General features: G+C 43.1%; 1 gene segment (V, D, J or C); it reads right to left on the bottom strand.

Moving 5' to 3' along the window:
- Nucleotides 1–1,825, bottom strand: part of LOC103091595 (Ig kappa chain V-II region TEW-like) — a 67,631-nt gene extending 65,806 nt beyond the window's left edge. The window contains 2 exon segments of the V gene segment in view: nt 1,042–1,353; nt 1,753–1,825. Coding sequence covers nt 1,042–1,353; nt 1,753–1,801 — 361 coding nt within the window.
- Between the last annotated feature and the right edge of the window lie 13,157 nt (nt 1,826–14,982).

Genomic DNA, 14,982 nt, shown 5'->3' with positions numbered 1-14,982 from the left:
CGGGCCCAGCCGCTCCGCGGCACGTGGGATCTTCCCGGACCGGGGCACGAACCCGCGTCCCCTGCATCGGCAGGCGGACTCTCAGCCACTGCGCCAGCAGGGAAGCCCCCACCACTATTTTTAATCCCACCACATAGAAGCCAAAGAGCAACTGTGTGTGTGTCAACTAGATTCTCTTCGTGTTTCCATTTCTTCAGTCTTCCCACACTTTAAAATTCTTAACTTTTGTGGAAAAAAAAAAAAACCCTCATATCATTCTGTATTCTTCCAGTGTTCTACAGGGTAAATTCTATGCCCTACAGTTTATTTATTTTTTAATCCCTACTTTTGGAATTTTCATATCTCACATTTTCTTTCTGTGAAAGGTAATTGAGACAAATCAGATATGTTTAGCATTAGGATATTTTATGGACTATGGATTTACAATTGACTATTTAGACACTCATAAACCCAAAGTCTTACTGATGTTCTCAGCTAACTCCCCCTGAGGACAGCTGTGTAGACTGCTGTCTAGAACATGGTAAACAAGTAGGAAGATATGTAGTAAAAAGGAGAATCAGAAACCGGGGAAAGTGGGGAAAAATATTCTTGAATATTATGACATGTCATCTTAAAGGAATATATCCAAAACTGCTAAACCCATTATGTTGCTATAAATCTGCCTCAGTTGTCCACCTGTTACACTGACTACATTTATTTGAGACCTACCTGTACATGAGGGACGGAGAAGTAAGATGAGCTTTCACTCACCTCTCCTTTCTCAGGTCTGATTGCTCAGAGGGCGCTTAGACCCTTCCATTCTCCTGCTGGTTCTGTCAAGCAAGGCTCTGCAGCTGATGGGGCCTTAACCTGTGGTGTCTGAGGAGTAGAGGAGGCTTTCATGGTCCAGAGGCCTCAGCTTCAGACTACTCCCCTGATTCTCTAACATCTTCCTCTTACACTGACTCAGAGAATCTGCCTGCCTGCTCCCCAGACAGTCAACATATGTGGGCAGCTGGGCCGCTCGGAGACGTGTTTGTGTTCAGGGCTGTACCACTGTGGGAGGATTTTCCATGCCATGCTGGCAGTAATAAACTCCAGCGTCCTCAGCCTCCACCCTGCTGATTTTAAGGGTGAAATCTGTCCCTGACCCACTGCCAGTGAACCTGTCTGGGACCCCAGAGGCCCAGTTGGAAGCTCCATAGATCAGAAGCTGTGGCGACTGGCCTGGTTTCTGCAGATACCAATTCAAGTAAGTGTCTCCATCACTATCTAGGAGGCTCTGACTGGATCTGCAGGAGATGGAGGCCGGGTCTCCAGGGATGACAGACAGGGAGAGTGGAGTCTGGGTCAGCACAATATCCCCATTGGATCCTAAAATAATGAAAGAGAACAACAAAGTTCTGGACAAAATTTATGAAACAGTTTCAGAATTTTTCTTCTGTTATTGATGTCAGGCTAATTTTTTTTTCTTTTTGATTCCGAAGAATACCCAAAATATCCAATTTCAAAACGAACCCAAGATTTACAATGCAAAGAGGTCTCTAGAAGTCATGTACACTTGACCACTCTTTCTATGCCACCATCTTCACCAGAGGACAGACACTGCTTGTTCCTTCCAGATTCATCCTCATTCTCATATCACTAAACATCACATGTCTTTTGCAGAGGGTATGGTATGCATCTAACGTGTGGACAAAGACACATGAAAAGCAGTGGTGCCCCCAGAGCTCACCCTCCCCCCCACCCTTCTCATCTCCCCTCCGTCCTTACCTGGGACCCAGAGCATGAGGAGGCCCAAGAGCTGAGCAGGGAACCCCATTTTCAGAAGCTGGAATTGATGAGTCCTGATAAGTCAGAGCAAGACTGGAGCTGAGCTTTTATCTCACACTTGCAGGGGAAGGTCCTCCCTCGGGAACAACATGCAAATCCCCTGGGGCGGGAGGGGGTGCAGCTGTGTGGAAAGAGCCAGGGCGAGGGAGGGAGGGGCCCAACTTTGAGCAAAGTGAAATAAAAGCCTTCTGTGTTTGGAATAAAATGAACACCTAAAATCCATACCTCTTGGAACAGTGGGAAGAATTCCACTGTGAAAGTCCGGATTGATTGCAAGAACCCAGGGTACATGGCCTGCGGCTCTAAGAAAGCATCAGAGACCCTGAGGTGTAGACATGTGTGTCCAGGGTCAATATCCGGGAGGGGAACAGTCATCTTGCTCTGGTTCTTCCAGGCTGATCTAGATAAGAGAACAGCTCCTTCCCCACTAGTACTGACCATCAGAACTTTTTCCAAAAAACTGCACAGAGTTAAGCTGTTTCAAGAGCTGTCAGGTAACTGCAGTTCCCAGGTTACCTGTTTAAGAATGTTAGAAACAGGTGTTAGAACTGGTCTTTTCCTGAGACCTCATGAATTATATTTCAAAGACCACTTAAATCACAAGAACTTGACAGTAAAATGAAATACCTGAAAACCAGTTGTTTTACTCTGGTGAATAATCTATCATAGTTCTATGTCTCTCTCTGTCTCTCTGTCTCTATCTCTTTCTGTCTCTGTCTCTGTCCCTCTCTCTCTCTATATATATGTTTTGTACATACACACACACACACACACACACACACACACATATACACATATATATGTCAGATTAATCAAAGGAAAAAATTCACTTGGGATGATGGAACATAATGAAAAAACAACGAATTATATTACTTTTTCTGAGTGGTGCTTAGAAAAACTCATCTCCTGTTGACTCTTTCTCACCTGGTAGAACCAGGTCCTGCAGGGTTTCCTGGGTCTTAGCTCTGTGTGAGGACCTAAGGTTCTCACTGGCCAGTATGTTGGAAGCCACAGCCATGAGTCTACATTTCAAAAGGAGATGCCCTTTCTGAGAAAAGCAATGACTGGATCCTTTATTTTTATTTTATTTTATTTTATTTTATTTTTTCCTTTTTTGGGGTACGCGGGCCTCTCACTGTTGTGGCCTCTCCCATTGCGGAGCACAGGCTCCGGATGCGCAGGCTCAGCGGCCATGGCTCACGGGCCCAGCCGCTCTGTGGCATGTGGGATCTTCCCGGACCAGGGCACAAACCCGTGTCCCCTGCATCGGCAGGCAGATTCTCAACCACTGCGCCACCAGGGAAGCCCTGGATCCTTTATTTTAATGTCTCAGTGTAGCCTATGTCTATCATTGACACATTCCTGGGCTTTTATTTAAGAATGGTCATTATGGAACACAGTTCCAGACCACCACCATCAGTCTGTCACACCAGCTTCCATTAAATAGGAAAACAACACGACTATTCTCACGTGTCAGCCTGGTGCAGGTCATGTTGAATTGAACAGCTCCTGAAACATAGTGCCAATGTCAAATTGCTTTTGTCTTGAAAATAAAACCTTGGAGAAATTTAAAAAGTTGACTTTACCATCTTATTAAAGTTTGGATAATTTAAATCCAAAGTCAGACTTAATTGACCAAGACAAATTAACTAATACGATACTATGTAAGATTCCACAAGAACATCTGGTCTGAATATTCTCTGGGAAATATTCAAGAATAAAATCTTGAAACGATGCTGAAAAAATAACCGAGCAAAAATTATGTTCATCTTTAAACTCTGAACCCTATGGCAATAATCTCGTTAACGGAGATAAGCCATGGTGTAGGGGTACAAGTAGGATTATACATGTTCCATATTTCACTGTTCAAAATATTATTTACTCTTTCATTTGATCTATTTCTTAAAGTTTTTGCTTTCCTTGACCTGTTTTTTTTTTTATTTTTTTTTATTTTTATTTTTTAATGATGGTAGCCAAAAGATTCTGGGTTTTACTCCTGGCTTATGAAGGTACCAAGACAAATAGGTGTTTCTACTAGGTAGCAGGCTGCTAACCTGAAATTCCAGCCCTCTAATCAACCATGTAGTGAAAGAAGTCAAAAGGTAAGCACCTGAAAGAAATAAAAAACAAATATGAAGCAAAATGGAGAAATTATTATAAATATTAAAGCTACTTTTATAGGAATCTTTTAACATGTTTTAACTTAAGAACTGTTTTTATGCTCTATTGTTAGTTCAATACTGTTTCCCTAAACTTATATTGAAGTTTTAGCCCCCAGAACCTCAGAATATGACATTATTTGGAAAATATTCATTGTAGATATAATTAGGCTAATTGGGATGTGGTTATACTGTAGTATCGTTGGCCTTTTTATAACTGAAATATAGTTAATGTAAAATATCATGTTAATTTCAGGTGCACAGCACAGTGACATATATATACATATAAGAAACTCTTCCCTTATACGTTATAAAAAAATATTGAGTACAGTTCCCTGAGCTATACAGTAGATCCTTGTAGGTTATGTATTTTATATAAATAGTGTGCATATGTTAATCCCAACCTCAATTTATCCCTTGCCCCACCCCCCCTTTCCCCTTTGGTAACCGTTAAGTTGTTTTCTTTTTAAATTTTTATTGGAATATAGTTGATTTACAATGTGTTAGTTTCAGGTGTACAGCAAAGTGAATCAGTTTTATATATATATATACACACTCTTTTAAAAATTCTTTTCCCATATAGGTCATTACAGAGTATTGAGTACAGTTCCCTGTGCTATACAGTAGGTCCTTATTAGTTTTCTATTTTATATATAGTAGTGCGCATGTGTCAAAACCAATCTCCCAATTTATCCCTGCCTTCCCTCTTTTCCACCCTGGTAACCACAATTTTGCTTTCTATATCCATGACTCTATTTCTGTTTTGTAAATAAGTTCATTTGTACCATTTTTTGAGGTTCCACATATAAGCGATATCATATGATATTTGTCTTTGTCTGAATTACCTCACTTAGTATGATAATCTCTAGGTCCATCCATGTTGATGCAAATGGCATTGTTTCGTTCTTTTTTATGACTAAGTAATGTTCCATTGTATATATGTACCACTTCTTTTTATCCATTACTCTCTTGATGGACATTTAGGTTGCTTCCATGTCATGGCTATTGTAAACACTGCTGCAATGAACACTGGGGTGCATGTATCTTTTTGGATTGTGGTTTTCTCTGGATATATGCCCAGGAGTGGGATTGCTGGATCACATGGTAGTTCTCTGTTTAGTTTTTTAAGGAACCTTCATACTGTTCTCCATAATGGTTGTCCTAATTTACTTTCCCACCAAAAGTGTAGGAGGGTTCCCTTTTCTACACACCCTCTCCAGTATTTATTGTTTGTAGACTTTTTGATGATGGCCATTCTGACTGGTGTGAGGTGATAACTTGTAGTTTTGATTTGGATTTCTCTGATAATTAGTGATGTTGAGTAGGTTTTCATGTGCTTTTTGGCCATCTGTATGTCTTCCTTGGAAAAATGTCTATTTAGATCTTCTGCCCATTTTTTGATTGGGACATTTGTTTTTTTGACATAGAACTGCATGAGTAGATTGAATATTTTGGAGATTAATCTCTTGTCAGTCGCTTCACTTGCAAATATTGTCTCCCATTCTGAGAGTTGTCTTTTTGTTTTGTTGATGGTTTCCTTTGCTGTGCAGAAGCTTTTAAGTTTAATTAGGTCCCGTTTGTTTATTTTTGTTTTTATTTTCATTATTCTAGGAGGTGGATCAAAAAAGATAGTGCAATTTATGTCAAAGAGTGATCTGCCTATGTTTTCCTCTACGAGTTTTATAGTATCTGGTCTTACATTTAGGTCATTAATCAATTTTGAGTTTATTTTTCTGTTTGATGTTAGAGAATGCTCTAGTATTATTCTTTTCCATGTAGCTGTCCAGTTTTCCCAGGACCACTTATTGACGAGACTATCTTTTCTTCATTGTATATTCTTGCCTCCTTTGTCATAGATTAATTGACCATAGTTGCATAGGTTTATTTCTGGGCTTTCTATCCTGTTCCACTGATCTATGTGTCTGTTTTTTTTAATGCCAGTACCATACTGTTTTGATGACTGTAACTTTGTAGTATAGTCTGAAGTCAGGGAGCCTAATTCCTCCAGCTCCATGTTTTTCTTTCTGAAGGTTGCTTTGGCTATATGGGGTCTTTTACGTTTGTTAAAATTATAATTAATAATTAAAGTTATAAGACAATTATGGTAGATCAGAAAATATGTTACTCCAATTGAGACTGCAGTCTAATTCATCGTGTCTTGAATCAAGTTGGGTCTAGGGTCTCACTTTGACAAACAGAATGTGACGACAGGAACCCTGTGCCAGTTCTAGAATCTAGGTCTCAAGTGCCTTGCAGCTTCCACCTTCCCGCTTGGGTATAAGAAAGCTGATCTAGCCTATTGGAGGATGAGAGGCCATGTGGAAGAGAACTGAGGACCCTCAGCCAACAGCCAACACTGACCACCAGATATGTGGTCAGTGAACCAAGCTCACTGCTCTGAGACTACCAGCCCTGCAGGGAATGGGACGGGCTCTGCAGGACACAGAAAAGGAGGGTGAAGGCTGGGTTTACACACAGTGCCTGTGGTCTGGTGACAGCTCTTCAGTAATTATCCCCTTCTTGATAAGAAATGCCCTGAGCACTGGAAACTGAGATTCTCATCTGTCTAAATTTAGGAATTCCCTAGCATTCAAAGCAGAGTCAGACTTTTTCCAAAGTCTGGCAAAGCCTAGGAAACAGAGGCATAAAAAGGGAGTTCAATCTGCCCCTTGGAGCTTGCCCCTTGGGTGATTCTTGTGGGAGCCCCACCCCTGGCGCTGGAGACGAGGGGAAGAAGGGTCCTGTGATGCTCTAGGGAAGACGGAAGTAGCATGAGCAGTGAACACTGCCCCATCTGCTGCCTGGAAAAGCTAATAGTCTTCCCCACCTCCTTCCCTCAAAATCCCTTTTCCTCATTAAAAATAAAGAAAAGAAAAATCTCTGGAAAAGAGATGTTATGGTAGAAAAAATGCACATGAAACGTCACAGGCTATGGTGAGGGATGGTTTTTTTTTTCTTTAATGTTGAGCCTTCTTTTAATTTATTTATTTTAATTTTTTGCTGTGTTGGGTCTTCGTTTCTGCGCGAGGGCTTTCTCTAGTTGCGGCAAGCGGGGGCCACTCTTCATCGCGGTGCGCGGGCCTCTCACTATCGCGGCCTCTCGTTGCGGAGCACAGGCTCCAGACGCGCAGGCTCAGTAGTTGTGGCTCACGGGCCTAGTCGCTCCGCGGCATGTGGGATCCTCCCAGACCAGGGCTCGAACCTGTGTCCCCTGCATTAGCAGGCAGATTCTCAAGCACTGTGCCACCAGGGAAGCCCAGTGAGGGATGTATTTATTTTGTGGAATAATATTGATGACTTTCAGTAGAAATGATAATATATGGCTAGTAATATCTTCCATAGCATCCTCATTCTAAAATATTCAAGGGTGCATAAAATAGACCACCTGGGTACTCTTCACAATATATATATATATGTATATATATACACACACACACAAACACACACACACTTCGTAGTGCATCATTTGGTTAACCCTCACAACACCCCTTTACATGTGTAGTGATCTATTTCACAGATAAGAGTTCATCAGAGCGCATGTGTGGTTTGGCCAGTGTCACATGGTCAGCGGATGCTGGGCTGGGATTCAAAGTCAGATCTGTGTGACGTTAAATCTGTTCCTTCTATGAGGCCACATCCATCCCATAAATGAGCTCATGACCTATAAAGCAGGAGAAAAGACAAAACCAGAAAGACCTTGTTAGATTACAGCTCTCTGGGGCTCCTGCCCCACACCATGCTGACCATCACCTTAATCTCAGCCCTCAGCGGTTTCTCCTATAAAGCACAACTCTCTCCAAACCTTTGCAAACTCTCAGTGACATTATTCCAGATTGTGAGAAGAGGCACTTCTTGCATTGCCTCGATTGCTTCCTCATCTCCACGTGTCCTTCCCATTTCTCCACCTCTGTCTCTTCCCGCTAAGATTGTGTCCTATAAAGAAATTCAACCTCCCCAGATAATCCAGCGTAATATAAAAATAAAGAAAAAAGATAACAACAACCTCCCCCTTTTCACATGTGCTTTGGGAGCTAGCCCCAGGCTCTCAGATACCCAGGCTGTACAAGAGCTAAGCAAGGCATCTTAATTTATTTATTTGCGGTACGTGGGCCTCTCACTGTTGCGGCCTCTCCCGTTGCGGAGCACAGGCCCCGGACGCGCAGGCTCAGCGGCCATGGCTCACGGGCCCGGCCGCTCTGTGGCATATGGGATCCTCCCGGACCGGGGCACGAACCCGCGTCCCCTGCATCGGCAGGCGGACTCCCAACCACTGCGCCACCAGGGAAGCCCTGAGCAAGGCGTCTTATCCAAGAGACTTTTCTCCCTAAGAGAAATTCTGCTTCTCCTGCAGTAAAATGTTCTCCATCTCTTATCAAAATTGACACCAAATGATAAAAAGTCAGAAATGTTTGGGAGAACAGAGACTATCTATCCACCCAGAGAGGCAGTAGATGTTCCCTCTCCTCATATAACTTCCCTGCTATAAAAAATTACCACGACCTTATTGGCTTCAAATAATTGATTCTTATTATCTCGCAGTTCTGTGAGTGGGAAGTCTGGCTGGGTCTCCCTGGTTGGCAATCAGGGGCCGACAGCACTATGTTCCTTGTGGCAGCTAAATGGAATGATTTGTTCCCAGCCTTTTCCAGCTTTTAGATGCCACTCTCTTTCCTTGGCCCATGGCCTTTTCCTCACATCACTCTGGCCTTTCTTTCCATCATCATTTCTCCTCTCTATAACTCTAACCCTCCAACATCCCTATTATAAAGACCCCTGTGATTACTTAGCACCACCTCACCAGGTAATCCAGTGTAATATCCCCTTAGGTCTTTAACTTAGTCACAGCTGCGAAGATCCTTTTGCCATAGAAGGTGACATTCACAAGTTCCAGAGATTTGGATGTGGACATCTTTGGCAACTGCAGGGTGGCATAATTCAGATCATCAACTCCTCTAATATTGCCAGAACCTAAATTAGTTCTCCCCTAAACGAAAATCGTAAAGCACATGGCTAGGAGGAAGAGAGAACAGGGAGCAATACACAGATATGTGAAGCCATAAAGCTGGGAGGAATCTGAGACTCAGGGGCCCTCTGGTCTGCGGGTCTTAGGGATTGAGAGACTCCTCTAATGGAGGAATTCACAGGGCATAACTGTTTGTGCAGAGGTTTCTCTGATTTAGCGCCACAGAAGAAAAAATTTGCTGCTTAAACCTAATCTAAGAGAGATTGGTAAGGGGAAATTAAATGTTTTCTAAGTTTTCCTATTCATCAATAAAGGAGAAATGGAAAAAATTCAGAGCAGAGATGCCTTCCAGGAATAAGAAGTTGCCTATGGTCAGGTTGAGTCGCCAGTGGCAAGGATGTCCATGCAGGCAGCATATGTGAGAGGTGCAGGGAACACTGCCAGGGGAGGAGGGAATAGAAGATGGGCCGTGACAGCACACGTCAGCAGGCCTGTTGCTGTTGAGGCTGACTGGACCTCAACCCCACCATGGAAACAAGGTGAATGTCCCTGAGTTATTCCACCTGAGATGTGAGGGCACTGAGGTATTTACGCACCTCCTTCTGTTGAGGGCTGTCCCAGGAGGTGCTCATTCCAGGCCCTCTGGCTTGCGACACATGCAGGCACAGCTGTTTCCCCCTTATTCAGCGTGAGCAGTGAGGCACAGATGGGGGTTTAGGAAGTCAGCAGAGGTGCACGGAAGTGGAAAGACTGAGGGTACCAACAGCAACTGCTACATCCACCTAGAAAAGAATGTGTCTTTTCAATCAGGAGCTCCATGTGAGCTGCATCTCTCTGGTACAGGATACTGGCTGCCTAGTGGCAAGCAGGTTCCTTAGAAACTCAGGCCCTAAGGCAGCAGGAGTTTTTTTGCACAGGCTGCACCACTGTGGTTTGGCTACCTGCAGTCATGCCTGCAGTAACACTGCCCGGAGTCCCCAGGCTCCAGGGTGCTGATGCTAAAGGCTTCGTAGTTTCTACTTCCCGTGCTGCTTTGCTGCAGTGGGACAGCAGGGGCCAAGGTAGAGATGTGAGATATAAAGGGCTCAAACCTTTGTCCAAGTTTTATTCGGATCCAGATATTTCTCTATGTACATTGGCACTGGCTTGATAGGAAATGGTGACTCTCTGTCCTGATGCCTGGGTATCTGGGTCAGGATGATGTCTCCACTCACTGCTAAAAATTAAAATAATAAAGTGGCATTCATGGTGCACAGTAGGGGACGTGCACAGAGCATGCATGTTCACTTAAGAGAGAGGGTTTACTAATCCGGTCTCGCCCCACAGCCTCCCTGCTGACCTGCTATCCAGAAAGCCAGGCTCCAGAGGAGCTGCCCCTGAGTCTGCAGTAACATCCTCGTAGGAAGTGCTCAGAGACTGGGGAGTGCATCAGACCCATACAGAGAGACTGGGCAGAGAGGGTGTGCTGGTGCAGCAGAGAGGGCAGGGATGCAAAAGAAGAGGCACCAAAGGAAGGTCACCTTCCAGTTCCTAAGGCTGTGGCCGTAGGTCTGGGGTCTAAGTTCTTTCTTCCCACACGCATAGCCCCTCTCAGAATTCACTCTGGACTCCTCCATGCTGTGAATCCTAAATCCAGAACCACCTTCCCGCTTCCCATCCCAGGAATCGAGCATTAATTTTTCTTTGTAAATCGTCAAATTGCACCCTGATGGGAAACGGCAGGATGAGGCAGCATCTCCCCTGCAGCAACAGCTGAGAATGGAGGGGAAACCTGGAACCCAATCTTGGTGTTGAGGAGACTCATATATTCCACAGATTTGGTCTTTTCCAGCTTTTCCTGTTTCTTGACCACAATTCCATTTGAATGACCCCTGGAGGATGGAGGGATTAAGGAGAGCAAGAGGCTGTTTCATCCTAAAGATATAAAAAGAGAAATAAAGAGAGGGAAAGAGTAGAATTCATGAACTCTTCAAAGTGGTTTGGGTTTCTCTAGCCATGGGCATAGCATGACATGCCTGGGAGACCATTACTTATTATGGTTTCCTGCCTTTCTGCCTCCAAATCCCCACCAGCACTCACACACATGTTGATAATGACCCTCCTCTACTAAAGAGTTGATCTAAGGTCCCGCCAGCCTCTTCCTTTTACCTGCGTTTTCTGTATAAATTAGAATAAATTTAGAAGCAATTTAAAAAATGGTAACAAAAGTTTAAGCAATAACAAGAAGCCTGAAGTTTGGAGCTTGTAGACTTGATGCAGCAGCTCAGTGACAGCAGAAACGACCTGGTTTCTTTCTATATGTTTGCTTGGCCACCCTTCACCTCATTGGTTTTTTGATCTTGGGCTTAATGCCTCATGGACTCAAGAGGGCTGCAATGGCTCTGAGCATCATGTTCTCTCATAACTCTTCCAGGATTAAAGGCAGGGCTTTGCTCTTCACCTCTTGTCTTTTTATGAGGGTTCAAAATTCTTTAGGGAAACACTGACTGCACCCTCACTCACCTTATATCTCACTGATCAAGCTGATCACAGGTCTCCCCACCCCCAATCCCTGCTCCTCCCCTGAGGCTGAGAGAGGTCCCCTGTCCTCACCTGGCACAGCACTCTCCCCAGTGAACCTGATAGGAAATAAAAAAAGTAACTAACTAAGTAAGTAACTAACTAACTAACTAAGATTCTCTCCTTGTCCAAACTCTCCTCAGGCTCCCCTGAACCCTTCTTCAAATAGGCCCTGATTTTTTTGTTTTGTTTTTGTTTTTCTGCAAAAACTCTTTTTTGATTGAAGTATACTTGATTTACAATGTTGTTAGTTTCAAGTGTACAGCAAAGCGATTCAGTTATACATATATATTCTTTTTCAGATTCTTTTCCGTTACAGGTTATTACACGGTACTGAGTATAGTTCCCGGTGCTATACAGACTTTTGGATTCCATGTTTGTCTCCGCATTATCCAGTTTTAGCAAGAATCCTGTTAAGTCAATTTAGCAAGAATCCCCCATCCTCCATCCCCAATACCTAATGAGGTTCCTCATCTTCCACCATCCCCCAGGTGATGTCTTCATCAAGACTCCTTCAACAAGACTCCTGTTAGGGCGATTTAGCCAGACCATCCCATCCCCTTACCTCTGATGTTTCCTCTTAGTAATTTTTCATCCACAGAGTTTGCAGCCACACTTCTCACTTGTCCATGCTGTCCATATTCAGAGCTGAACCTCTGTACTGAGGTCTCTTTTCCCCTATTGCAATTGTCCTGGACAAAACCTGTTTTTACCACTTAACTACTGCCCAGTTCTGATTCTTCTTTAACAAAACATGGGTGATGAAAGAAAAATTCATGAAAACAAGACATGGGTGATAAAGGAAAATTGGTGAAACTTATAAATCCAACTGTCAGGAGTGTGCCTCTTGTAGAAGTGAGAATTTCCAGGTCCAAAGTGATTTTGAGGTAATAATCTGAACCCCAGGGATATCCTTCTATTGGAGCAGTTCTCGTAACCACATAGGTTGTGTGAACCCACATACAGACAGAGAAAGGAAAACAACTCTTGGGTCCCCAGACCAAGGTTGTATGAGAACTGTCCCCTGTCCCCATGCCATCAAGTGACAGAAACCTGTCCAGAATCCAATAGAGTTCAAACCTTAACTTAGAAAGGAAGGAATGATCCAGATATAACAGAAAGGGATTCAAGAAGATTTGCTGCATCAGAGCCAAGAGAGTCATTAGAAAGAGCTATACCAGGTTTTGTTTTAAAAAAAAAATAGGAAGTGTAGGGCTTCCCTGGTGGCACAGTGGTTGAGAGTCCGCCTGCTGATGCGGGGGACACGGGTTCTGTGCCCCTGTCCGGGAAGATCCCACATGCCGCGGAGCGGCTGGGCCCGTGGCCGCTGAGACTGCGCGTCCGGAGCCTGTGCTCCGCAACGGGAGAGGCCACAACAGTGAGAGGCCCGTGTACCGCAAAAAAAAAAAAAGGAAGTGTAATATACATATATGTATATGTGTATATATACATATATTTTTAAAAATTTTTATTGGAGTATAGTTGCTTTACAATGTTGTGTTAGTTTCTACTGTACAGCAAAGTGAATCAGCTTTACATATACCTATATCCCCTCTTTTTTGGATTTATTTCCTGTTTAGGCCACCACAGAGCATTGAGTAGAGTTCCCTGAGTTATACTGTAGGTTTTCATTAGTTATTTTATATGTAGTATCAATAGTGTGTATATGTCAATACCAATCTCCCAATTCATCCCACCCACCCCTTTTTCCCTTGGTATCCATAAGTTTGTTCTCTACGTCTGTGTCTCTATTTCTTCTTTGCAAATAATATCATCTCTACCATTTTTCTAGATTCCACATATATTCATTAATACACAATATTTGATTTTTTCTTTCTGACTTACTTCACTCTATGCCAGTTTTTTAAATGCAACTTTGAAACATACTATAAGAAAAGAAGGATGCTTACCAAATACAGACAGAACATATTCTGGAAGAAAACATCACGTGAAAAATAGAATGATATCCCTCACCAACATGGTGACCTGTGAAAGTACTTAATAAAGATAAATTCCATACAATGAGACCCCCAAAGTTGAGATGAATTAGTTAATAGAATTGCGTGAAAACGGAGATTTCACAGCTGAGGAGACAAATTGAGACCTAAACCAGCAGGATCAAAGAAGGATTTCTTTAGTCTACACAATTCACACCCAACTAGAAACTAAGGGGTAGGGGAAGGGCTATTTGGTTTCCTCCTACTCATCCTTGCTGGCCCAGCTGGCCAGGTATGCTGATACCTGGCCAGGTATGCTGATACCTGGCCAGGTATGCTGATCTGCCTGATAGCCTCAGGCAGATAACAGCACAGACGTGGAGACTCAGATGAGCTTCCTGTATCCCGCTGCTCTGGGTCCTGCGTGAGGAAAGTGAGTATGGAAGATTCTAAGAGAAGAGGAAGTGCCCCCAACCATTCTCTGGTCTCACAAGAAGACTGTCCCTCCACCGTTGCCCCTCCAGATCTGCCTTATCCACTGTCCCCCTTTTTGCATCATCTTCAACCTTCCGCTCACTAACCTCTCCTCCTAAGCTAATCAAAATGCTCAAATATCAGCCTGCTTGCCTTGGATTTGTGATTCCCTGTGGCTACCACACTTTTCTTTCTTTCTCTCCCTTTACTTTCTAAGTTAAGAGCATTGCTCAACATCCCTAATTATCAGAGAAATGCAAATCAAAACTACAGTGAGGTATCACCTCACATGGTCAGAATGGCCATCATCAAAAAATCTACAAACAATAAATGCTGGAGAGGGTGTGGAGAAAAGGGAACCCTCCTAAACCGTTGGTGGGAATGTAAATTAGTACAGCCACTATGGAGATATGGAGACTCCTTAAAAAAATAAATGTAGAGCTACCATAGGATCCAGCAATCCCACTCTTGGGCATATATCCGGAGAAAACCATAATTCGAAGAGATACATGCACCACAGTGTTCATTGCAGCACCATTTACAATACGCAAATGTGGAAACAACCTCAATGTCTATTGACAGAGGAATCGGGAAAGAAGATGTGGTACATATATACAACGAAATATTACTCATCCATAAAACAAGAACGAAACAATGCCATTTGCAGCAACATGGATGAACCTAGAGATTGTCATACTGAATGAAGTAAGTCAGACAAAGACAAATATCATGTGATATCACTTATATGTGAAATCTAAAAAAAAGTGGTACACATGAAACTATTTACAAAACAGAAATAGACCCACAGATAGAGAAAACAGAGTTATGGTTACCAAGGGGGAAAGGGGAGGGGAGGGATACATTAGGAGATTGGGATGGACATATACACACTACTGTACATAAAATAGATAACTGATAAGGACCTGCTGTACAGCACTGGGAGCTCTACTCAATACTCTGTAATGACCTATATGGGAATAAAATCTAAAAAGGAGTTGATATAACTGTTTCACTTTGCTGTACAGCAGAAACTAACACAACATTGTAAATCAACTATGCTCCAATAAAAATTAATTTA

The sequence above is a fragment of the Lipotes vexillifer genome, unplaced genomic scaffold, assembly GCF_000442215.2.
Source record: "Lipotes vexillifer unplaced genomic scaffold, Lipotes_vexillifer_v1.1 scaffold1275, whole genome shotgun sequence".
NCBI classification, from domain to species: domain Eukaryota; kingdom Metazoa; phylum Chordata; class Mammalia; order Artiodactyla; family Lipotidae; genus Lipotes; species Lipotes vexillifer.
Note: the sequence above shows the minus strand (reverse complement) of the source record. Positions and strands in the feature narration are given on the sequence as shown.